At 37.5% G+C, this 26,781-nt stretch overlaps 2 protein-coding genes across 3 annotated transcripts in view; both read right to left on the bottom strand.

Annotated features, from left to right (window-relative positions):
- The window catches only part of LOC141295649 (rho guanine nucleotide exchange factor TIAM2-like), a 73,786-nt gene extending 73,295 nt beyond the window's left edge, over window positions 1-491 (bottom strand). The window contains exon 1 of one of the 2 annotated variants that reach the window (XM_073826897.1): window positions 341-491. The gene's annotated coding sequence lies outside the window, so the exon portion shown is untranslated. The remainder of the gene's footprint in view (window positions 1-340) is intronic. The other variant, XM_073826898.1, reaches the window with a different exon arrangement.
- A 13,318-nt stretch (window positions 492-13,809) lies between these two features.
- On the bottom strand, window positions 13,810-26,775 carry LOC141295650 (SR-related and CTD-associated factor 8-like). Its single transcript, XM_073826899.1, has 14 exons — window positions 26,623-26,775; window positions 26,464-26,543; window positions 26,262-26,382; window positions 26,050-26,181; window positions 23,960-24,069; window positions 23,682-23,875; window positions 18,459-18,559; window positions 18,115-18,228; window positions 17,870-18,026; window positions 17,603-17,733; window positions 17,206-17,344; window positions 17,047-17,112; window positions 16,714-16,938; window positions 13,810-15,964 (listed from the first exon to the last, which is right to left on the bottom strand). Exons 1-14 carry the CDS (start codon window positions 26,770-26,772, stop codon window positions 14,412-14,414), a joined length of 3,273 nt encoding a protein of 1,090 aa, XP_073683000.1. The 5' UTR covers window positions 26,773-26,775; the 3' UTR covers window positions 13,810-14,411.
- Window positions 26,776-26,781: the final 6 nt, after the last annotated feature.

The following is a 26,781-nucleotide window of genomic DNA, read 5'->3' as shown; positions in this document are numbered from 1 at the left end:
TGTGTGTGTGTGTGTGTGTGTGTGTGTGTGTGTGTGTGTGTGTGTGTGTGTGTGTGTGTGTTTGTGTGTTTATATAAAAAAATAATTTTAGACAATATCTAACTTGGGCATTTTATAATAAACACGTAAGCATGTAAACAAAGCATACAATACAGAACACAATTTCGTTTAATGCTACACTGAACTGAAAAGAAAAGACCAAATCTATTTGTAGTTTCCCCTATTAAACCAAAATACCCTATTAACCCCGCTAGAGATAAAGTCATATTAAACACAATGACCACTAAAACCCTACTGAGATTAAATACCGCAAACAAAAACACAGATAACTTTTACTTACCAGATATTAAAAACCAGCGACAGGACGGGGTATTAAATAGCCGCTTCTATGTGTTATTTTGTAGCGCACATTCATTTGAATCAACGGTTTTTCAAGGACAAAGTTTTAATCCAGTTCTCTTCTCTAAAGATTGAGCCCCCAAACTCTGACTCCTCAACTCTCTCACTACGCTGCGTGAACAGATTGCCACGCCCCTAAAGTTAATAGACAGTAAAGTCCACCAATCAGATTGAAGCCGTCGCAAACCTAATTAGATTATGTGCAGCGAAAAACCAATCCTCTTTCAGGAGCAGTGGAGTTCACCATGTTTATCAGAGTAAGGCGTGTTTGGTTGCTGGGTTACATTATTTAAATAGCTTTTTTGGTGACAGGCCTCTACTCTTAAATAGGACCCTTTGTTTGGACCTGTAGGTTTGTGGCATCGCAGTGGTGTTTCTAAATTCTTTTTCAGTTATTGCACATCAAACCTTAAATGATGTTTGCTCCCATATATATCTGTTGATTTACTCTCACATGGTAACAGCTTCAGTTTATCACCCCAGAGTGGTTTATAAGGAAATTCCTTGTCATTTATGCACTGTACCTACACAATGTGCGATTAAAAATGTATTTAGGCCAGTGAAGTGTAATATTTGCCAATAAATGAAAACAAAATAAAGTTCCCAGAATAGTCAGTTGTTTCTGCAGCAAACAGTGAAAGTAAGGACAGTCACACAGGTTTAATAAACAACCTCTTATCAATCCTTCTGGGAGTTCCAGGTCAGGATGCAGTCAGAGCTTGCATCCAATTAAAGGTCATGACATCCTGTTTTTTCCATCCACATTTTCCCTATAGATAGCACTGTCTATTCTAAGTCTAAGATGTTCAGCACATGTATTGATTGGACCAGACAACATGCTAAAACTTAATATCTATCTTAGGTAGGATTATCATCAAGAAAGACAGCAAGCTTGCAGTTGAAAGATGTTGAAAGTGTATGACACACTAGTCTGACCTTCTACACACAAATATACACTTAAGGCAAGACACTGCAGGTGAATAAGGTAAAAAAAAATGAACCTTACTTGGTTGATTGATTACATTGATAATTGCAAACATTTTTTCTAAAATGTTAGGTTTTAATATGCAAATGAGGCATAGTTTAATGAAATATGTGCTAATTTGCATACATTTATAGTACAAAAATCTAAACACTGGATGAAGTCAGTTTCAAAATTCTTGTTTTTTGACATATTAGAGTCAAATGTTATTACAGAAGGAATTTTGTGTATATCATTTTGTCACTCCATAATTCAGAAAATACTTAAAATCTAAAACAATAGATTTTGGGGGGAATAAAATGTATAAAATCAAACAAATTATATATAAACAAAACACCCGGTAAAAACCTTCAGGATATAGTCAGGAATAAAAATTTAAAGTCTGGTGTGTGTAAGTGCTACTGATGTGGAAATTTATGGCTCAGTGTAGGAGAAAAAAATGATTTAGAGAAAACGGCCTTTAGAAATATGTATTGTAATTGAAATCTATAGACACAAATAGATAAAGTGCTATAAAAGAAACTTAACATTGTCTTTTGGGTGCTTTCTTTCCACTAGTCTGAAAAAACACTATGAAAAACCAAAAAGCCCAAAATCTTAAACTTGACAGGTGCATGAAAAAACAGTTTTTGCCTGCAGTGTCTCCCCTGTATAAATAAACTGTATTTGTAATACATTTAAAGAATAATAGAAACAGATGTATTAAAGAAATTAAAACAGACACAATATGTTTGTAAGGTCATAGTGTGTTCATCTTGTGTTGAAAGCCTGTGTGAGAGAAAGAATCTCATTTCATGCAGACATTTGAAATGACATGATAAATTGATCTCAGGTTTTCTCTGGCCCCTCAGTGAGGGCTCTTAGCAAACCTCAAACCACTCTCTAATCCAAACAACATCTGAACAGCCACAAAGTTCAAGTTGAGGTCATAAATTATGTAAAAAAAAATTCATAATACTGCACATATTAGCATGTTGAAACGGCATCTTTAATTCAGATCTAACCAAAGCTACTTCCTATTAATTAATAAAGAAAAAAATATATACCTCAATTTAGGTAAGTAGTAGTATTAATACTATCCTTGATTTATTGATTGCTGCAGTTTATATTGTGCACAGTATGCAAACTTTGTGAGTGCATGGAATACCCTGATGACATACTTACAATATATGCCAAAATGAGCAGTAAATAATAAGGCTTATCGAGACAGCCTACACTGTAATGCACTTAATATGACTTTCCATTTCTAGCACGATGGATGGAAGAGAATTACTGCACTAATTTGTAGCATCTATCTTGGCCTGCAAAATGACAAAGGGTAAGTTCATCCAAAATTAAAAATTCTGTCATCATATTAAATTAAACCTGGAAGATATAACAAGATATATTTTGAAGAATGTTGAAATCCAAACAACATTGGACCCACATGACTTTCAGTCTAAGATATTTCTATTTTTATGTTCCACGGTATTTTCAATTTTGGGAGAACTACCCTTAAAAAAAACTTTCAGTATAAAACTAGATTCAAAACAAAATGCATAAGATTCACATTACCTAGTCTCTGCAGACTAATATACATATGTATAAAAGGAAGATTATGTAACTCCCTTATGCACTTAGAATAGATTGTAAGCCAGTTAACCTAGATATATCCAAGTTGCAGCAAGGCATTTATTAACCATTCATATTAAATGTCCTCAGAGGTTATGTTGCAAGGTTAGGTAGCATGTAGTAAACAGTTGTGCATCCACAGCTATGATCATATTTTATTTCTTCCTTGGGTGAACTATTCATAGATAAGCAATACACATGCTTCCTTATTTTAAGTCAGTTTTACATTTATTTATTTTATTATTCAAATACAGCTTTCACACTTCATGCATTTAGATGTTAATTTTTTTTAATGTGTACAGTTTTAAAAAGTTGTGCCAATACAGTACACCAAACAGTATGCCTGATGTTTGCAGGTTAATTTTGGGATATTTGAACGATATGCTGGATATTTAAAAAAAAAAAAAAAAATCAAACCCTGGGAAATGTGACTGGCATTGTTTTTATGAGAAAAAGCAATTTCACATGTGCAGAAGAATAAATAGAGTCGGAAGATACTGTCTTCTTTAGAACGGCAGAGAAATAGGATATTCCTTCCAAACAAGCAGCCATTCAAACACCGGAGGTCTAATGCGTAAAGATGCTTGTGTATCCCTGCCTAAGATTTCATCAGCAATATGATCAAACAAACAGCATTCTGTGCTTCAGCATTATCACAGTCAGTATGATAAATGTTCATGTAAACTATCTGTTATTTGCGATGAAACTTGTTTCTTATTTTTTCAGCTGTCCCCCAGGGAAAGCTCTCTGACTGTGTGTAAGACTAGATTATGAATGCATGAACTGTTGCCTCCCTTTGTCTTTCCCCGATCAATAACATAGCCAGATTAGAGACCTAGTGTCCATAGACACACACACACACACACACACACACACACACACACACACACACACACACACACACGTCTCCGGAACAATGTGCAGGGACTGTGTGTGTTAAGACGTGTTATGCTCCCTGATGTCAGTCATTCATTCTCACTCAATTCTCACATTGTCGGATTGGTGTGAGCTGGTGCATTCCTCATGTAGCATGTTTTACGCAAGCAGGATTCCCAAAGGAGAGAGAGAGCTGGGAGAAAGATCTGGATGATCACATCTTAGATTTCATGAGCCACAAAATTAGAATTCATGGGCAGGCCAAAAAAAAAAAAGGAGCATGGATTAGATGATCTCCAAAATCAAATTTTAGCAAGTAAAAGGCCTTTTAAAATGATTCTAAAAACCTCCTTCCTTTTGGTTGGTACACAGGTACAACTACAAAGCTATGATCATAAAACTAAGCATTTCAATATCATCTTAAGACATTATTGGGAGAGTGACAAGTGATATTTCAAAGCATTTCATGCATAATTATGATTTTTTTTTATAGGCTTTATGAACAAGTTGAGAGTGACTTTTGAAGGACCAGCACCCCATCCTCTTATTCCACTTTATCTTCAAGAATTTGTCAGTAAGTTTTGGGAGTCCATTATTATGACTATTATCATGCGATGGACTAAAAATGGACTCCCAAAACGAACTGCCAGATTCTTGAAAATAAATTCTGGAAAGAGTGGTACTAGAGGACATGGTGCTGGTCCTTCCAGAGTCACTCTTAACTTATCTGTCCATTTAAAAAAAAAAAAAAAAAACTTTTACCCAATCAAATTCTCTGAGAATCTGACACATTGTACTTCTGGAGACTCCAGGTAGGTTGCAGTTTTGGAAAATGGTGGCACTGGAGACTAAACGGTTTCTGGTGGTTTCACACCAAATTCTTCACATTGATTCTTAATTCTTTTGCAGTTACCATGTATTTTCTTCTCCACCCATTTTTTTTTTTTTTGGACTGTGCTGACCCAATTAATATTTTGCTGTCCAATGGTCATGCCCTAACTTTGCAGTTTCTGCATTGCATTAGTTTTGAATATTTCTCATGGGCATTTAATCATTTTTGACTTTTCAGTTAGAGTTAAATCTCTTATTGGCTCATTTTGTCTGTAAAAGAAAACATGCCTAATGAAAATGCATACCTAAATATAAGATGTTTTTTTTTCATTTCCAGCCTTCATGGACAATTATACATCACTTATAAATGATTAAATACAAAATTAATAGTTAAGATTGATGTAGTTTGGAATTGGTAAAATGTGCTCAGAAAAAAAAAAAAAATTTGACCAGAATATCAATGTGCTAATAATTATGCACCCACTGTAAATATCAGTATTTTTGGCTTTGAGGATGGTTTACTTAACAGAATTTTTCCTAAAGTATGAATTTAATACTGGAATAGCATTCCAGGAGACACCTTGTGGGACATTTTTTTGATTACCATCTCAAAATTAAAAAAAAAAAAAAATTGTGGTATTGTTTTTTTTCCCTCAAAAATTGTGCTGATAATTGTGGGGGGTTTTGCAAATATTTCTCATATCAAAATAAATAGAAACTAAATATAAACATGTTTGCATAGCTGCTTACATTGTTTGGTAGGAAAGACAAGTGTAAGTTGTAAATTAAAGCTTTTGGGAGACCACGGCCTAAAAGGCTATTAAATATTACCTTCCTTGTCACTCAGACAGGACTATCTCATACAGGACATTGTGAAAATGAAATGGGCCTAATTCAGCTTGATTTATTATCTTATTTATTAAGCTTGAATTACATTTTCTCCTTCTAAATGGGGTTTCAACATTCCAAAAATATTCACACAAAACTGGGCATTTATTCCATCCCATGCAGGGCGAGCTCCCAACAGACCAAAGGCCATATGTCAGGTCACAGATTTCAGTACAAAGAGGGCTTTAAAGATCCGGTCCCAGACCACAAGAGGATCAAACCGGAAAAGGGTTCATTTTCTTATTTCATGCTTTGATGAATCCATATCGAGGGACTTGTTAAATGACGCTGAAGCTCAAACTGCAATCTCTAATCTGACCGCTTGTTTGGCTAGCACTGTGTGGGGGAGGGCACAGGGGACCACAGATGCTTGCCATCATTAATAAGCATGATCATGAATAATTAATCTACCTAAGTGAGCGAATACTGATGAGGTAAACTGGTGGACCAGATTGGAGTAACCACAGGGGAGGCTATACTAAGACTTAAAAATCACAAGACTATTTTTGTCCAAATGTTGCTCTTAACTTGTCGATGCTGTGGATTTAAAAGTCATCATTAATTTAGTCTAAAACAACTGATCGGAGTTAAGATTAAGGTTATTTAGGAGCAAGTTAAGATTCAAGAACAAAATGCTAGGGGTGAATAATATATTAAGACATAATCCTTATTCTATGATCATATCCTCTGCATGGCAAGACAGACATTGAAATCAACCGACAGTCTCCCCAATGGAGAAACTTCATATTTTTGTATAATTTGGTTAATTTTCTTGAATTTTAATTAAATATTTTGCATCAAATCACTGCATTTTGCAATTATGTATGTTTATCTTATGCAAATATTATAGCATGTATATGTATATGCAACAGTGTTTAATTTTTACAAACAAGTTTGTTATAATAAAGGAATTTGTTCAAACAGAAAATCAAGAAAGCCTAAACGCTGATATCATGTACATCTGTTTTAAACAAACAAAGACCCTAAAGAGTTCTCTAGAGGAAACAATAAGACTTTGTCACTATGCACAAAACCAGGTGCTAAAGCCTGAGGCAGTGCATTAGTCAGTGTGCCCTGTGATGGACTAGAACAGTTGGTGTCCTATAAAACCACCCAACTGGTGTTTGTCATGGAAACTTTTCATTGCGCTTAAAATCATAGAAGAGCTTAAGGAGGGGCTAATTACAACGGAATTTAATAATAATAAAAATGACAATAAAATAGCCTTGGGAAACCTTCAAATGCCAGTTCACACCATATATGTTAGAAATTAAATTAAAGGTTAACCCTGGCCTCTGCAGAGCTCCTCAATGAGAGCTTAAAGGAAATAAGATGCGTTAGTCAATGGGTTAAAAAATTATATTTTCCAATCACAATTTAAAATTGGGAATTTTAGATTTTACTGTTTAACACAGCACTGCATGAAGGCCAGTGGACTGTCCTCAGAAAACCTCCAAGGTCTATTAAGTAACCTGCAGAGCTAGTCTGACATCTACTGGTTATGCTCTGCATCTACTAAAAAAAATAACAGTTACTTTGAGGAGTGTCACAACGGTTGTGTCACTCACATGGCTGTGGTTTTCACAGCTTGGAACCGACACAAGTTGCCCTAACAGACATATTTCCTAAACAAAAAACTATAACATGTTTTTTTTAACTGAAAATATAAATTCACAACTACACACTTTAAACTACACACTAAAAGTGTGCATTCAGGTACAGAGAAAGCCACCAAATTTTAAATTTCCCAAAGGTGTCTTCGCCATTTAACATACCATTGGCAAAAGAAAGTTGTGACTGGCCTTCCTTCTGTCTTTATACATTTCTGAATAAAATGCATTTTAGAACAAGAAACTAAAATGTAGCGTTGGACTTCATGGGATTTCATTCTTAGGCTGGGTTAGGAAAAGCAAGTTGCTTGTCTAATAAACTAGCTTGACTGCAGCATAGCACTGAATACATCAGCAGAAAGGAGTTATTCATAGTGTATTACAGGATAAGTTGTGGCATTATAATGATTTTGACCTCAATGTTTAAAAAAGGAATGCATGGATGAATCATTCATCATTAAACTTTTACATGGTAAACTTTTAAGTAGGCAATTATTAAAAGAAAAAAAAAATTCAACCATTTACAGTAATACAAGAAATTATACAAAGTTTGTATAAAGAATGTGAAATTTAAATAATTTTAATTAAGAATGTCATCTGCATTTCAGGCAATATTACTGTGATCAAGCAGGTGGAGAAACAAGGAAGTTTAACCTTAATATGACACATACAAGACTTCACAATAACATTTTCACTAGTAATCTCCTACAGCTCAAACAGATTCTGATGTACGATCGACTTTCCTCCTCTTCCTTTTTGACCTCATCTCTCTTGTACTTTTGTAAACATTTCTGCAGGTTTTTATGAAAGTCAATTTGAGATTTTAAGACCAAGTAAAGAAATTTTAAGGAGCAAATTGAAAACAACTCTGTCAATGTTCTCTAAATGTAAATGTCAAGGGTGCAGAAAATTAGTTAGCAACATTTCAAAATACAACTTCCAACAGATTAATTTTTAATACATTATACAAAAAAAAAAAATCTTAATGAGAATAATTGAAATAACTTTTACTCTACCTTCTAATCACACTACAAAAAGTGCTGTTTTTCCTCAGTATTTTTTGTTGTTCCAGCATAAATGTCTTAATAAAATCATGTTAGTTTTCTGAAAAACAAATCAAAATCAAGAGAGCTCATGTTTAAAACAACAAATACAATATCTCCTTAAAAGACAGAAAAACTACTTAATTCGAAGGAAAAACTTTTCACACCTTACTCACTGATATTTGTTGTTGTTTCAAGCATAAACTTAATTGTTTAATTTCTCAAAAAAAGTACATTCATTTTCAAGAAAATTTATCTTGACTTAAGATTGTTTAGATATTTGTATGTGAATAACAAGACAATACTATGGAAGACTACATTTTTTGCAGTGTTATTTCATGACTTTACAAATTTAAGTCTCTGATAAGACTTGAAGGCCTTAGAGGGATTGTTAACCTAAAAATAAAAACTCTGTAATCGTTTACTCGCTTTCAAGTTGTTCCAAATCTGCTAAACACAAAAGATATTTTGAAAAAAAAGTGAGTAACCAAACAGGAACAGACTGAGGGTGAGTAAATGATGACATAACCTTTATTTTTAGGTAATTTATCATTTTAATTTGTAGAAGGGAAAAACCAAAGACTTTTTTAAAAGTCTATTTTGAGCACTGTCTTAATCAAAAGCAGTGAATTCATCTGTGGGCTTATTTTTCAGGCTGTTTTGCTTATCGGGGCTCAACACAGAATGAATGTTACTAGTGCTCGCATTATAATGACACTGTGATACTTTTTTTTTTTTAATACATGGTGTTTAGAGTTTTAGAGTTAAAAAAAGTTTAATAGAGTTAGGACAGTGTTTATAGTTTTGGAAAGTGAGAATTGTTCTAGTGTGAACAACTGAGAAAATCTAATAAATGGAGACTGATCTAATGGAGGATCTTTCTTCAACCATTTTGGTGCAGCTTTTTAAAGGATGTCATGCAGGTAGTAAATTGACTCCTATAATAAAATAACAGACCAACTATTCGGTTTTAAAAATTAGAAGATGCTACCAGCAATTACAAACATTCATTTTGAGTGTGCATGTTTTAAGTGAGATGTTGTAAGATAGCAAAATCAAAAGCAAATGTTTGAAGCACCAGCTTATAAAAGCACTGTGCATTAAATAGAAGTGAGTTGCTGTCTGAGCTTTGGTCCTCAGAGACCAACTTGAGCTGACGCCCCTTTATGAGAGCTGAAGAGGTTACAGAACTGCCTATTGAGCAGAGGCTGGGAATGCATTCTTCACACTCCTCACATGCTCTGCCTCCACTCCACAAGTTATTTATACAACTTTTAAAATCTACCTGAAGGTATATATTGGGATCAGTAAAGCCTGGCTTATCCCTCTAAAACCTACAATATCATATTTGAGGAGCCTTTAAAACAGCTTCTGAAAAACCTGTTGTGCACAAGTCGACTAAATGCCTCGTCATCTAATTGATGCATACATACTTTTTTTTAGCATAGGCCTTTAAGCATAATTCTAGAAATGTTTCCCTTCAGGTTGTGGTAAATATGTCTTTTTGCTGTTAAATCTTTATTGATTTAATACATTTTATGTTGTAATATTTTTCACTTACTGGCCTGAGGCAACTTGGGTAACTTTTTTTTTTTTTTTTCCCCTCAAAGAATCATGCTAAAATGTATGAAATATGATAAATCAGGCTTTAGAGAAATGTTTATTTGTACATCTTAACCATCATTGCATTGCATTTTCTGTTTTGCCCTCAAAAACTACAGACCTTTGGTCACAAAATTAAGCATTTAAATATCTTACCACTGGTATCTATCTATATGAATTTTACGCAAGTAGTCTAATATATTTTTTCCCCGATATTTTAGCCGTATATCAGCTACTACACCAATTACATATTTATGCTCAGTTTGAGTCATAAATGCATTTATTTATTGTGTCATCGAAGCCTGATCCATCAAATATAACAGATGTTTTAGATTTTGTCTAAAGGTTTAATAAACTACCTAAAAATGCTTTTTCTGACAATTATTTCATGTTGGGCTTTACATGTATTATTCAGTGCATCCATTACCTTTCATTTTTCATGCTGTTATCTTAGGTCCATAGTTTTTAATCAATAGGTCATGGAGTGGTAATGCTTGTTTGTATATGATTCTTAATAGGACCTCCATGCATCAGAGATTTCTGCTGATTAAACATCTTTTAGCCTCAGTGATTTTCTAGAGCTAATAAGACAGCCTCCCCCTCCAGTATCTATGCCAGGAGCAGATGGCTGGATAACCAGCACCTTCAAACTGCCAGGTTATAAACCAGAAGTACGCTTGCTGACATACATGTCCAGGAGCACTATGAAAATAATTAATAGTGCACTGGTAAAAGTCTCATGAATCATGAGATGACATTGATATTGGCTTATAGATTTGTTGTCAAATAAAATACTATTGCTGTATCCAAAATTGCATACTGTCATAGTAGTTACTACATTTGACAAGACTCACTTTGTTCTGTAAATGTTCTGTAAGTATGCATGCATGTATAATGAATGCAGTCTAGCTGCAATACTGGCATTGTGTTTCACCACAATCTACAGTATGAATCATGTCCTGGAGCTGTAAGACCCACGGATGTATTATTTATAATAAAACATTTTTAGCGTGACAAAAAAAAAAAAAAAAAAAAAAAAAACCTGCTCATGATGATTTTTTCATCAAGATCACATTTACACAATTAATAGGTCGTATTGGCAACTAGATGCTAGACTTTAAAAATAGGTCTATTTACGTGGACATGAAGTCACATAACCTGCAAACTTCCCTTAAAGCAGATCATCTTGTTTTTCGTGACTGAATATTCAAGTAAAATGTCTAAAATGTTTTTTTCTGCGATTAGTAATGTGTCTGGGTCTAGTAGATATTACGTTTTTTTTATTAGTTTTTTTGGGGGGTTGAGCTTTTGTCATTGTTGTAATTTTGCAACATTGGTTTAAAGGGGTGGCAAATTTTGCCTGTGCACCTTGCACATTACATAGATGATTTATGCTTCTCACCTGTTCTGTGTGGTGGAAAAAAACTAGTAGAAACATACTGTTTTTGAACATACTGTTTACACGTTTTAAATGTCTTATTTGTTACCATTTTGAGTTTAAATCAAAATTTGATGATTATTAAATAAGTATTTGTGTAGCAATATTTTTAACTATCTGTATCTTATGTATAAAATATACTTAACTGGTCGTGTTGTTTTTTTCTGGGATTTGCTTGTTTGCGCAAATGTCTGTCTGCTGCATGAGGGACAGGTGATAATGTTCTAAAATGTGGGGGTATCAGTGCTATTACTGTAAGTAAAGGATACAATAAGCCATCAGACAGTATTGTGTGAATTTTATGAAATGTGTGAATTCTGTGGAACCAGTGAATTCTTTGAAATGTGCAAGTTTGATTTGCATTGATATTATTTAGCATAGAAACTAATCAGTGTTTTTTTTTTTTTTTTACTTTACTATTTCAGAATGTCATCAGCCAGGAAAGATCATGTGATGTATTTCGTCAACATGGGAATAGTGACTTTGAGATGGACTCTGATACAAGTTATGAAAGTTCTACATGCACGATTAAAGTTCTAATGTCAAGTGATGAAAGTTTTCATTTAGTTCATCAGGTTCTGTAAATGTAATACGAGCATATATTTTTATAAATAATTTTTTCATAAAAATATGACTTATGGTATCATTATTGTGTGATTATTACTGCATATATTCATATAGGTCACTGATATAAGGTTACAGAAGCATTACACCCTGCAAATGAACCTTTACTCCTCTACATTTGTTCAGACACTGAAATTCTGCTACCCAAGAGCCCAACGTTGCAATATTACATTTCCATAAAAAAAAAATTAAAAATCATTTAGTTCTGCATTAGAGGCCTTCTACAACCACATTTTAAAGGTTAAATAAATGATTTGCTATATTTGGGTTATTGAGAGTTAACAAATACTACAAATTTGGACAGATTACTAATTTTACACAATGCTTTTGCCTACTAAACCATATAGGAATTGTGGATAATTATAAATCACAGCAGTTGGAGCAACTTTGTACTTCAAAAATTATGTTGATAATTAAAAAGTTACTTTTTTTCCACATCAGAAATGTCATAAATACATAAAAGCTGCATAAAAGTTATTCATAAGACTAGAGTGTTTTATTGTTTTGAAGAGAAATTATCTGTTTATATGATTTAAAGATTTAATCTGGCCTTTTGACATATAAACACATATCAGTAAACACCAATGATGTTTGTCATCTCTTCAACAGACTTGGATTAAACCGCTCTATTTAAATGAATTACTTGTACGACATCTTTTTAAAGCGTGAAAATTTTGGTTGCATGTTTTTTAATGGATAGACAAATAATATTTAAAATCTAACTTGATGCAATATATTAATATTTTAACTAACCCTTTAAGGTTTAAATCATGAACTAGGCCTATTTAAGATGTTAATTGCATTGCCATCCATTTACCACAGTTTTGTTAAAGCATTTCTGTCTGCTTGGTACAAAATGAACATATTCCAACATGTCACCTACCTTCCTGTTACTCCCAAACTGAAAACAAAAAGGACATCTGCTTACAACTGGGCCTGTGTGGACTACATACTTTAACAATTTTAATATTTATTTTTCTTTTAAATACCAAATTTCTACTCCAGAACTGCAATGACAATCAAGCAGTCAGTAATTAAGATACCCTGGGAAAGTAATGTTATCTGTTAATTTTAATTAATTTAAAACATTTAATTTATACAATTAAAAAAAAAAAAAAAAAAAAAATTCAATGTGTGATTGTGTGAACCGACTGATTCTTACAATTAAAAAAAAAAAGTGATTGGTGAATTGGACACCACTTTTTATATAAAATTAGGCCTACATGCAATACACTGTTGGAATAAACTTTAGAAGCAGGCATAATTTAATTAGTCAGTATATTCACAATGAAACACTCAAATTTTCTTCCTATTTTTTTTGTTCATTCCAGTAAATAAATGACTAAGTAACTGCAACAGACTACAATACTCAATTTTAGAGAAAATAAAGGTGGTTAACATTTTAAGAGGATAGCATTTATGTGTGAGTTAACTGCTTTGTGTGACTGAACACTAGCAGTATATATTTGGTGTGTGAGTGCAAAACAAGTGGAGCTGTATCAAAACGTATGTGTATGACATATTTCCAATGCATTACAGACTTATTGCGGTACTCAAAGTTGCTCTGTTGTATAAAAGGGAGTCAGAGGAGAGTTCTAAATGCAAACCTAACAGCACACAGACAAACATGTGGTGGCTGCCCAAAGTTTAGATCAGTTTACAACCATAAACATATCATCCCATCCATGACACTTGGGCCATTATCACTTGGCTCATGGCTTTAATGGTTTGTGTGCAGATGGTTTCTCTTCTCAATACAAAACACAGTCCTAAAATTTTTTTTAACAATCAGAGCATGTTTATTTGAAACTAAAACAGATTGCACTCAACATCCATATTTCCTTTGACCGCCTTTTCTGAGCTCTTGTATTTCCATGGAAGTTTGATGAAGAAAAATCACAGACATTTAATATTGGGATAATACATCGTAGTTTAATTTTTTTTTTTTTTTTTTTGTAAAGGTTCCTTTTCAAAGCAACTAAAACGCATTACTGTTCTCACTGTATTTGATGTACGTATATTCTGCTTTAGAGACAAGAAGCATTGGACACCACAGAAGCATTCATTTCAAACTTTGCAGCTGCAGTTTTGAAAAGAAAAGACGAAACAAGCCAGTGCTGTTTTCAAGTAAAGCAATCAATCCAAAGGAGACAGCCAGAATCCTTACACTCTTCCATAGGAAGGTCAAACCTCTTTTTCTCCTGCATTTACAATTAGGCTACATAATATTTTGGCAAGCATCATGAAAAAAAAAAGACCTAGTTAAAACAATGGGGCTGCATTAAAAAACTAAAAACAGGAAATAAAATAAAATATTAAAATCCCACCTACCATTTAGATCCTCTAGTGTGAGCCACCTAGAATGCATATACATTTGAAGCTTGAGAGGCAAGAATCATTCGTTAAGATGTCTGCTATAATCTAGCGAACTGAGTGGGTCCTGTGAGAGCTTTCAAAACGATTACAGAGATGACTATACAAAATGATCTTTACCTACTGAGTGATGATTATGTTTCCTCAGTGTCTGTTTTCTCTAGCTCAGGTTCAGTCTCAGCGTTCACCTTTGGCCCAGTCAGTTCAGTGTCTGCATCTGCAGATGAGGAAACAGACATTTCTGGGGTCTTCTCTCCTTTCAAAGGCTCATTCTGGAAGCAGGTGGGTGTGGAGGTAAGGGATGGAGAGGGGCTACGAGAGGGCTCTGTAGCGGTCTGGGATGCAGGTTCCAAAAGGTTTAATTGAGGATTTGACTCTGTCTCCGTTCCATTGATACATGACGTTTCCTCCTGTTCTTGACTACTTGCAGTTTCTTCAGGGAGGCTGAGTGACTTGGGCTGTGACTGCAGCTCTGGCGTTGCCTCTGGTTCCGGTTCAGCATCTACGTCTGCTGGTTGTGGTTCCAAAAGAGGCTGGTGTTGGGACACCGGTGGAGACAGTGAGTTAATTTGCGCTTGTTCTTGTGCTTGAGGCTGAGCGACCAAGGGGGTCGGCAAAGGGAGCAGCGGTTGAGGCTTGGGAAGCAGCGGTTGAGGCTGAGGTTGTGAAGAAAGGGGAGTCCAGCGTTCCCGCTCTTTGTCCTTCTCGTTCTCCCTCTCTCTATCCCTTTCACGCTCCCGTTCTCTATCTCTCTCGCGATTCCGCTCTCTGCCACGATCACGGTCCCGATTCCTGTCCCTCTCCCTTTCACGCTCTCTGTCTCGCTCCCGGCTATGACGATTGCCATTCATTTCGCTCCGGAAGTCCATGTCCCTGTCATCTCGGTCCTTCTGCCTTTCCCAAGGTCTGCGACGATCATCGTAGTCCTGGTGCATGTTGGCATTAAAAGAAGGCCCGGTTCCGCGATTCCAGGCAGGTCCTGATGAACTTCCGCTGCGGCCCTCAAAGCGATTCTGAAAGTTAGGGTTGGATCGATCCTCCTGGAAACCCTTTGGAGGTCCCCCAGACATCCCCCTCATGTCTCGCTCATCGAAGTCCCCCCTGGGTGGTCCCCAGCGACTTTCTGCCCTGAAACCGCCTGACATATTTTCTCTTCTACCCTCTCGACCTTCAGCTTGCAAGACTGTTCTTGGAGGTCGTTCGAGTAAAGGTGGTCTGGCAGGCACGGGCTCAGTACGCATCTCCAAAGGAGGGGTCTTCAACAACCCTGTGCTCTGCTTCTCTGGCGGTGGAAAGCGATAGTCCTGGTCTCCTTCTTGCTGGGCACTGACATCTGACCTGGATGGGGTCTCATTATCGGCCTTGGCCAGACTGTCAGCACCAGCAGACGAGGGATTAGGTGCCCTTGCAAAAGGGCCTTCAGCACGGTTGAACTGCTCCATTTGAGAGAATGGAACCCGAACACGGGCTTGGGCTTGAAGTGAAGCATCCAGGACGCTGTTGGGCTGATGTGCAAGCCCTGGCTGCATGAGCAAGGGGAAGCGGCCCCCAGGTCCCTGGAGCAGGTTGGGTCGTAGTTCCAGAGGAAGCAGCCCTGCCATCCTCTGGCCAGAGAGAGGATGAGTTAGAGATGCAGTAGGGTGCATACCCAGCAGACCCATTCCACTGCGCACAGCATTTTGCATTCCTGACGAAAAAATAAAAATAAATAAATAGCTATATTTTACCCAGAGTACAAAGATAAATGCAAAATGTAACATACTGTTGTAAATGTAAATGTGCTTAATGATAATCTTCCTTTCCACCAAATCAGTGGTTCTTAATCCTGGTCATGGGGACCCAGACATTTTGCAACACAAATTTCCCCCTTAAATGTCCCCCTTATTAAACACACCTGATTCAGATCATCAGCTCGTTAGGAGAGAACTCCATACTCAGAGAGCCAATAGAAGGCAAACCCACAACCTTTAGCCAAAAAAAGTGTAATGCAGACGCTTCCGGTTTGGAAAAGGAGACCAGAGGCCATTTTGTTTTAATTGATGTCAATGGAGGAGAGGCTTCACTAAACAGATTTTTAGAGGAAATAGTTAAATATTACTTAATACTCAAGTAAAACAGACCCTCTAATCCCCCAATAATAAGACAATCTCTGGCTCCATGAAATTAACTGAGTATGTCAAATTAGCGAGATATGTGCACAGCCGTGGGGTCCCCAGGGCCAGTATTTAGCAGCACTGCTCTAAAATATCACTCCTTTACATTATAGCAAGCAGATGCATCATACCAGGCTTAAAATACAGTTTACAAGTCACTGAATTGCTGCAAGACTCTTCAAATTCTCCTTGAGTTTTACAGAAAAATACAATAGCATACAGTTTGCTAGTTGTATATGACTTGTATTGAAATTATGTAAAATGTACTTAGAAACTCATTTACCCTGTAGTGTTATCTCAGAAGCTGTTTCCATCGTGTCTACCGACTGAGGTGCTTTGTCTGTGCCGCTCTGCTGATGCTGTGCTCCCACAGGGTTAAAGACTCCTGCCCCGGGCATTGCTGATGGAATAAAGCTCCCAGGAATAGTACTGGTGGGAGGAATCATGGCTCCAAATGGAGAATCCTTGCTGTTCTCTTGAGTGGTTGGCAACGAAGGCTGCACTAAAGCTATAAAGGTGATAGAATGGTAAAAGGCCCATATAGGAGGTTGACAATTAAACCTTAAGGACATTATGCAAAATAAGAATAACTTGGTTCAGAGGCTGGTTAACATACAGGTCTGAACTGAAGCAAGATTGGTTCCAACTGCTGACGGTCCTACTCCTGGTGTGGCCATGAAACCTGTGAATGAGAAATGTACACAATGATGTATATACATTTTTTTAAATCCAGTTGAAAGCTTAATTGTTAAATGTTTAGGATGGAACCATGTACCTGGGGGAGGCTGTGAGGCATTAAACCCTGCCCTTAGAAATGGTGGTGGGGGACCAAAGCCTGGTGGGGGCATAGCCATGGTGACAGGGAAGGATGGAGGAACAAGGCCAACAGCAGGGACTGTTTGTGCCACTGGAATCTAAACCAAAAAAAGCCATCCACAGATTAGTAAACAGTAATTCCTTATTAATTCAGCTGTAAAGTAATTAATTATTAATTCAGCTGTCCTTGTTAAAATAAGTGCCTTGCTTAAAGATGCCATGGTTTTATCTCATGTAGCATTCCATGTGGGGTTTGAACCAACAACCTTCAGTTAGCATCACATTCAACAATAAGAAACCTAATCATGTTTTGCTCCATTTGTCCTGAATGGCCTGAATTGCTGCTAACATCATACCTGCATGGGCATCATAGTAACAGGCTGGGTAAAGGCCTCACTGGGTGTGCTGCTTGCTGTACTGATTTCAACTGTAACAGCCTGACTCTGCGTCTCTTTGGCAGTCTCAGTATTTCTTTGTGATTCCCATTCTGCATCATAAAAAAAAAAACCACAGTAATGTTAAGAATGGGAAAAGTGCCATGTATAAGATCAAATATGAAGTTACACATCAATACACATCAAACCTTCAGCTTCTGAACAACAACGACAAAAAAATCTTCTCACCATTGTTGACAGTCTCTTGGTCAATCATGCCTCCCTCAGCAAAGTCATCCAAGTCATCCAGTTTGACCTTCTCCCATGGGATGTAAGTCACCCCAAGATCCACATCCCAGAACTGCTTATACTCCTGTTTCACCCCTTTATTGAGGGCCCAAGCAATCTGCAAACAGTGCAACATGTTTAAGACATATTCCCCTCCCAAAAAACATTGTAAAGGTTTTAAGCCTGTGAATATTCATCACACATACTTTGATGACCTTTGAACCAATTTTGTAGGAGCCTGTGCTCAGTTTCTGAAGGGCGCGGTATGCATCTTGACGATGAACCATACAGATGTAAGCACAGCCTCTGGGAGGAATCATCTAGGAAAAAAACATATCAAATTCAGTCTAATGCAGTGAAAGCTTTAGTTTCCAGGTTCACTAACTCCATTAAAAAACAACACTGAAGACCTACTGAGCCATCCTAAAATACTTCCCGTTTTAGGGTATTCCTAATTAAACTTGGCTAGATGGTATAGCCAATCTAATTAAAAAAAATAAACTCATTTAAAGAGCATTCAAGTGCTCAAGCTTACAGAAACTCAACTCACATTGATAGATTCAATCTGGCCAAACTCTTCAAAGAGGTTAGTAAGATCTTGTTGGGTGGCTTTCTTGTCCACTTGGCCGACCCACAGAGTCGTGCTGCAAACTGAAAGAGGTAGAAAGAAATAAGAGGTAACTGACATGATACTTTACCATTAAAAAAATAAATACAATAAATAAAATGTATATAGAAATCAACTTGTATTACGGTTTTGAAAAATACTAGGGCTGTCAAATGATTAAAATTTTTAATCAGATTAATCAGACTTTTCAGTGGATTAATCATGATTAATCACTATTTGACACCTGAATCCTAACAATTTTTTTTTTGTCTGAAATGCATACCAAAATATAAATAACAGGAGACAGATACATAATTTCCATATCTTCATATTATGTCAGGGCCCGCATCGAGCCTGTTTTAGGCTACTCCTTATTTTTTATATTTTAGACATCCATCAATTATGTCGCGCTGGTGGAAACAGCACAAGACTTTCGCTTTTACTTTCGATAACGGATAACGGCTCGGATGGCGCAACTGGAAGAGATCCACGTTCAATCGCACGCAGTAGGCTGAAACTTGCCACAAAATACCGGCAAAAATAAATAATAAATGTGTCGGGGAAAGAGTAAGGACATATCTGAATTATTTATTAATAAAGTGTATTCAATGTGAGTCAATGTCGCAAAGATCCTGAAATCAAATTTTTGGACGCGCCTTGAGAGAGAAATGTATCGTTAAGGATTACATATTAAACAAGTTTTTGTTTTGGATTTGTTTTATTTCGTTTAGAAATAATTTAAAGCTTTCTATAGATATGTTTATCATGTCTGTGAGGCATGCATTTAGCTTTATTTTTGTTAAACACTCCTGTTCAAGAACGAGACGACAGAAAGCGCATCATTTTTGTTTTCTTTATTTTCTAACACTGCAACGTTTTTTGGTGTATTACTTTTTCCTTTGTGAGCAAAAATGACGGATAATTTGAAATTGCTTCTACTGAAAAAATGCAAATGATTGAGCTGGTGCCTCGATGACCTGCAAAGCGGCTTTATGTATCTTCCACTCTCCACTCTGTCACTGTGTCAGTCACCGCTCTTTCGCGAATGAAAGTAATTGTACGATGTACAGATGTAATTCCCAAAACATAAGAAAAACGAAAGTTTCATACAAATTCTGATTGGATTATGGCATGGAAAGTGCAAAGCGCTCTTTATTATCACTAAAAGCGTCACAAATCTAGTTCATGGAGATCTCACAACGTTCCGTTATAATCAATATTTTATTTACATCGCATCTACACTTAGTCAGGAGATTAACAACTTTGGATTGTTTGTCAGATCTTCAATTGCTTTGCTTTCGTTTGAGGGTAGGCTATATAGCACCGTCTACCCCAGTAGAACCGGGCCTAAGCTTGGCTAACCACTCCAGTTGCAGAGGGGCTGTCGCCCAGGCTTGTACTTGTTAACTGTACCATCATCATTCTTTTTATATTTGAATCCGTCCATAGGCTCACCTTGCTCCATCTCGCCTCTAGCTCCCAAAACCTGACAAATAATTCGTCACACTGCGCATGCGTTAAATGCGTTAAAAAATTTGACGTAATTAACAACAACAAAATAATTAACGCAGTTAACGCGTTATTTTTGACAGCCCTAAAAAATACATTAATTTATGAAAGAAGACATTTGCAAGAACTCTGCAAGTTTATGCACTTTCGTGGATCAACGAATATAAAAATTTCAATGCCAATACATCACTTGCCTAAGTTCAAGAAACAGTCCTGTCAACTGACCTGACAGAACAACGGACCAACTGGCACAGTACATGTAATGCTTTATCTTTTTAAAGGTCCCATATTGTACACATTTCTGGAGGTTTATTTTAGTTGTTGATGTCCTTAAGAATATATATTTGCGGTATAAGTGCCAAAATCCATCTCAATATATTTTTACAGCTCCTTTTTTAGGAGCTCTGTCAAAAACAGGTCGATTTTGGCCCATCTAATTAATATTCATGAGCCTCTCTTCTGATTGGCCTGTTGTTTTCTGAGTGACGCACAGCCAGGCCAACCACAGTTAACTACGGTCATGTATGCTTTAGCCGAGCCCAGAGCAATAGAGAGAGCCTAGCCTGCTGATACTCAACAGGATATTTCAGAATGATCATTAATGTTTTTTCTTTTTCAAACACCGAATGCAGTAAGCTACATAACTGTTGCTTTAGTAAAGCCCCTTTCACAATGCGCGCTGATTCTGGAAAATTACGGGAACGAGCGCTGTGTGAACAAAAGCCAGAACCATAAAGGCAGTGTTGTAGTGATGATGCACGTTATCATGCGACTCTTCACAACGAAAAAATATGTGCAAAGTGGAATGAAGCGGCGATCGGGCAGAGCCAGCTCCTCACTATCAGCGCTGAAGCACAGTTTGTTCAGGTTAGTTTCAGTTTAGTGAAACGTACGTGTCGCATTACATCTCACATCCAAACGTCACGTCTTTATGGGTTGTGTGTAAAGCACGCACAGATTCCGGAAAACAACTGTGAACCAAATAAAACAACTCCGGAACAAATCATGGGACACATTATCTGTGTATTTACCGGAATCGCTGTGTGAAAGAGGCTGAAGTTGACATGCCAGTGGTCTCTTATATTCACGTTGTTCTGAAGCCTGTGCAATGATGTAGTTTCGACATCTATCGACTGAACAGGGTTTTCTCGACTTGTTTTAATGTTGTTGTTGCTTAGCAATGTTATGGACACGATATTGTCTGGGTTTGACAAAAGGAGGATGTGATTGGTGCTCGGGGTGGTGACTGAAGGCGGTGACTGAGTAGATCGGACGTCACATCTTTGGAAAGTCACAGCGGCTCGTGAAAATGAAGAGCTACTTTAAGCAGGCTGTGTGCAGTTTACTGTGGATTGACTGTTTTGAAACTCATATGGTAGTTACATAGCCCCTAGACCTAAGTTATGAAAAAAGCCAGGAAATTTCGATTTTGACAATATGGGACCTTTAAGCTCATAGGCCAAAGCAATAGTCAGTCAGTAAATGTGGAGGTTTGTGATTTTCCCATTCAAATTAACATGATTTAATGCAAACATTAACTGTCTCATCCGTAGCACATAATTACATTTCATAGGACTTTTCTTTAAAGGAACACTCCACTTTTTTTGGAAATAGGCTCATTCTCCAACTCCCCCCGAATTAATAAGTTGATTTTTACCGTTTTGAAATCCATTCAGCCGTTCCCCTATTCTGGCGATATCACTTTTAGCATAGCTTAGCATAAATCATTGAATCCTATTAGACCAGTAGCATCGCGTTCAAAAATGACCAACGAGTTTCCATATTTGTCCTATTTAAAACTTGACTCTTCTGTAGTTATATCGTGTACTAAGACCAGCGGAAATTTAAAGCAGCGGTTTTCTAGGCTGATAATATTAGGAACTACACTCCCATTCCGGCGTAATAGTCAAGGAAGTTTGCTGCCGTAACATGGCCGAAGCAGGCGCATTAATATCACACAGCGCCTGAAATTAGATCCCAGCTAGGTAACTTCCAATGTGACCGGTGCTAAGTTTGTGTAATTCCGGTTGTTGCAGCTGTCAGAGTTGCAGCTGGTAAATTGTTAGTGGCTGGATTTACCGGTGTGTGATTAGCTATGGTTATGTGCATTGTAAGGGGCTGTGATAGTAAGTCGAAGACGTAATCTACTACCATCTTTCATAGAATTCCCACGAAAATTTCGACTAATGAATCAATGGCTGGCTGCTCTGAACATGGATCTCAAAACACCGTTAGAAACGATCAAGAAATGGCGTGTTTGCTCCGAGGATTTTGAACCAGATGACTATTTGGATAGTTTTACCGGTACTACAGCACGGCGTCTAAAGGACACTGCGATCCCAACAATCTTCAAACTAACGTTACAGACAGGACAACAAGGAGCATCGCCCACGGCTGTAAGTGAAACATGATTAATTGCTAACGTTACCTGTGAAATGCAACCCCTGACGACTAGGTTTGGGCGAACAGTTGGCTTAGTATTTGCTATGACCAAATTCCATGTGTGATTGCAAAAGAAAGTTATTGCGAACAGTCGGTGGTGTTTTAAAGTCAGTTTTGAGTAAAAGTGTACATCATGAATCTAAGCCTGAAAATGCAAACTGACAGTATGCATTTAAAATCTTTATATTATATAATGTAGTGGTTGCAGGAATAACTTACTCTTGCGACAGCTGGCCATTAGGTCCACTCGGCGTGTGACGTTTTTTCTAGTTTATTTTGTCAAACCGGAAAAAAATCTACTACTGCAGGATGCAGCATTGCATCCAAGTCCTCGGATGTTGCCGGACATGCCACTTCCTCATCAGGTAGATCCACCCTTGCCATCGATGGCAATACCTGGTCCCACTCACGACAACACAGGCACTCACTTTTAGTTGGCATGGGTTGGCAAGCCCCACCAGCGCGAATCTGCTCTCCTCATCCCTTCTGTCCAAGGCAGTTCAGACACACTTTCTTGTCTTTCGCGTACCAAAACCTTAGCTTCAGTGAATTCTGGTTCAAATTGATACGGTTCAGGATCTGCACCAAAGTAAATATCTTCTAAATCGTCTCTCACAAATGTCTCCATGGCGAGGAACGCTGTCTGTGCTGTGCATGCACGTTGGATATGTTGACGGAAGTAAACATTTGCACATGTGCTGTGTGGTATTACTGCGCCTGCTTCGGCCATGTTACGGCAGCAAACTTCCTTGACTATTACGCCGGAATGGGAGTGTAGTTCCTAATATTATCAGCCTAGAAAACCGCTGCTTTAAATTTCCGCTGGTCTAAGTACACGATATAACTACAGAAGAGTCAAGTTTTAAATAGGACAAATATGGAAACTCGTTGGTCATTTTTGAACGTGATGCTACTGGTCTAATAGGATTCAATGATTTATGCTAAGCTATGCTAAAAGTGATATCGCCAGAATAGGGGAACGGCTGAATGGATTTCAAAACGGTAAAAATCAACTTATTAACTCGGGGGGAGTTGGAGAATGAGCCTATTTCCAAAAAAAGTGGAGTGTTCCTTTAATTATAATATAGTAATTATACAATTTGTCAACTTGTTTTGTTTGTCAACTTAACCTCTAAAACATGGCTGATGTGACTTAATTTCTGAAATGTTACCCATATAAATTAAGAAAGCAAAGGTCGACTTCTATAATCTTACCACTTAGAACCCTTGAGCGAATAGGAGGAAGTCCTTTTTTCTGCCGTTCCTTTTCTCTTTCCCGTGCTCGTCGCTCACTGGAATAAGAACGTGAAGACTTCCTCTTTCTGTCCCTTGAGCGAGACCGTGATCTCTTCCTGTGTTTGCGCTTCCGAGAACCTGAGCGAGACCTTGACCTCCTTCTCTTAGGTGACCTGGAGAGATCAGAGGTTTTTACATGAGAGCTCTTCACTTGCATCTGAAAAATGGAAATAAGACAAACATTTTGCTTCACCAACCTGGACCGAGATCTTGAGCGTGTCCTTGAACGGGTGCTGCTGGTTTTCTTCTCCTCAGCCTCAAAAAGCTCCTCATCTACAGTATCCTGTCCCTCATCAATATCCATATCCTGCAAAATAAACAAGTGAACTAGTGATGCTCCGATTGATCGGCAACCGATCATGATCGGCCGATATTGGCTAAAAATAACTTGATCGGCAAACCCCAAAAGCGCCGATCAAAAAAGCCGATCACTTGATGTAAATTACTCGCGCAACTTTTTCACACGTGCATGCACGGCGCACAGGTAAACAACAGCAGAGCGGAGCTTACCAGTGGCAACATGCAACATGAGTACTAAATTATTTATTAGTTTTGTAAGGGTAGTCTTGTGATTGGGCATGTGACTAAGTTGTGCGTGTACAGAGCGCTGACTGTAGTTTTGCCGGAGAAGTTAAAGTATACTTTCGGTTTCATTCTGAGTGGTGAATGTGCGTGCTTGAATGTAAATGAATGTATCTTTCTATACCCGTCATATTGCAATAATGTTACCGCTGTATGTCTGATTGTTGTCATCAGTTCATGTTGTAGTTCAGTCCATATAGAATGAGGAGAAACGGTGCGCGTGTAATTCACGTGCGTATGTTTAGCGCCATTTTATCGCATCGTAATTCTAATGAACGCATATAGATGTTACTGAGGTGAATGTTTATGTTTCCTATATACAGACAGATTCTGATATATCATATTTAATTCAGCCTAAACCACATTTTACTACCTTTATCCTAATGACTGCAATGCTGGATAATAATAATCCTTACATCATCTTAAAAAACAGCTACAAATAACAAGCAAATAACATTTTCAAGATCAAAGAACATAGCCTAGTCTAGTGCGAGGTGCACTTTAATATAAATAGATCTCTTCCCCATGCGGCGCGTTAAGGCGACGTGGCCACTCTATGCGTGTGTTTATATCACGACAAGTTTCTGAAGCATCCTAGAACCGACTCTCTGCACTGCATCGCTAAAGTTAGGCGCCTTTTTGACGGATAATAATAATAATCGTCTTGCTATCGTCAAACCCTGGTGAAAAAAAACAGCATATGCTGCTTAGGTATGTTTTGGTGCTGGGATGCTGGTTTTAGCTGGTTTATGCTGGTCCATGCTGGTTCTTTGGCTGGTTAATGCTGGTCCTTGACCAGCAACATGACCAGCATAGACCAGCATAAACCAGCTGAAACCAGCATCCCAGCACCAAAACATACCTAACCAGCATATGCTGTTTTTTTCAGCAGGGAAGGCATCAGCAACTGGCGATATACGATACTATCGTCTCCAACCCTAACTTGGTGGTTCTTCAAGATCTTGACTGTAGCCTATTTCTAGAGGTTTTTTTTTTTCAATATAGTTAATTTAGAGTTAGTTTTATTTCTACAAATGGTGCAAACTCTGCTAGATTATAGATCAAAGATTCCCATTCCCCTGCCATTTTGTGATCGGCAGTGATCGGCAATCGGCAGATCATGATCTTGGTGATCAGTAATCGGTGATCGGCCCCAAAAATGCTGATCGGAGCATCTCTAAAGTGAACCTTGCGTTTTAATTGATGTGTCGCAAAAACTAGCTCTCCTTAGTTACTGCTGCCATGTCTGACAAAAATGCCACTCTCACACTGAGGGCTGGGTACAGAACTCAATAGGGCCCTATTGTTCAAAATGTTTAAATTGAGAGTTTTGGACTTATTTTTTCACTGAAATAAATGTTTTAGCCATTAAACAAATTACAGTAAAAAAGGTATCATTGGGTACCGGCACCGAATTTCAGGTGCCGATATTGGTACAGTACTGGTTAAAATGTTAACGGTACCCAACCCTACTCACACAACACGTGTTCTCAAGCAGTGAAAAATTCATTGCAGAAGAAAGAAGGTTCGGTGTTATGATTGGTCAGATTGCATGTCAATTAAGCTGTTTGTAAAAGGGTCAATTAATTATTATTAACCAGTGAATATGACATCTAACAAAAGGTAGCGATTTCGTCCACCTATTGCCAATACATGACTTCTAACACAGTTTTATCCTCCCAACTTAAGTGATATCTGATCATACCTGTTGCTGGTTATCAATGGAGTCATCCATTTTTACTTCTTGTTCTGGGATCTGTGGTGGGGCGCTGTTTTGGCCAGAAGGGGCAGAATTTTCAGGACCGAAGATGCTATCCTGGCCCTCCATGGTCATGGACTGTCAAAAATAACAAGGCACATTAATATATTTCAAGGTACGAGAAAGACACACAAAGAAAGAATCACAGTTCTATGTACCTTCTGTTGATGTTGCTGGTGCTCCATTAGCTGTTTCTGAAACTGCTCAAGGTTCTGCTGCTGAAGATGCTCAGCCAGCTGATGAAATATTGAGCTATTGATGGATTCTGGCACCACAGGTCTGAAAGAGACAGTAAGAACATGTCTTAAAATAACAACAGGGAACAGCTTTTCTTGAAAGTAGCATACAAAAAAAACATACAACTGAGATGATGTAGCATCTTTCTTAGAATCCTCGCTGTGTTCTGACTCATTCCCAAAATCGAACTGACCCAAGAGCTTCTACAACAATAGAAAAATAATGAGTGTTATGCAAGGATTAGACCACTTCAGCCAGTAGTGCTCATAAATAGTTTCCCACCTTGTTAAATGAGGAAACTCTCTGTTCCAGCGGGTTGAGCGTGTTGGCTGCTGCGGCTGCAGTGAGCTGTGCAGTCAGGGCCTGCAGCTGCACCACCAAACCTGCATCCAGAGCCTGCAGCAGAGAGGGCTGAGGTTTCTGCTGCTGCATCTGCAAGCT

Source organism: Garra rufa, chromosome 21 (assembly GCF_049309525.1).
Source record: "Garra rufa chromosome 21, GarRuf1.0, whole genome shotgun sequence".
NCBI lineage: Eukaryota > Metazoa > Chordata > Actinopteri > Cypriniformes > Cyprinidae > Garra > Garra rufa.
This window is presented reverse-complemented; position numbering and strand designations above follow the sequence as displayed.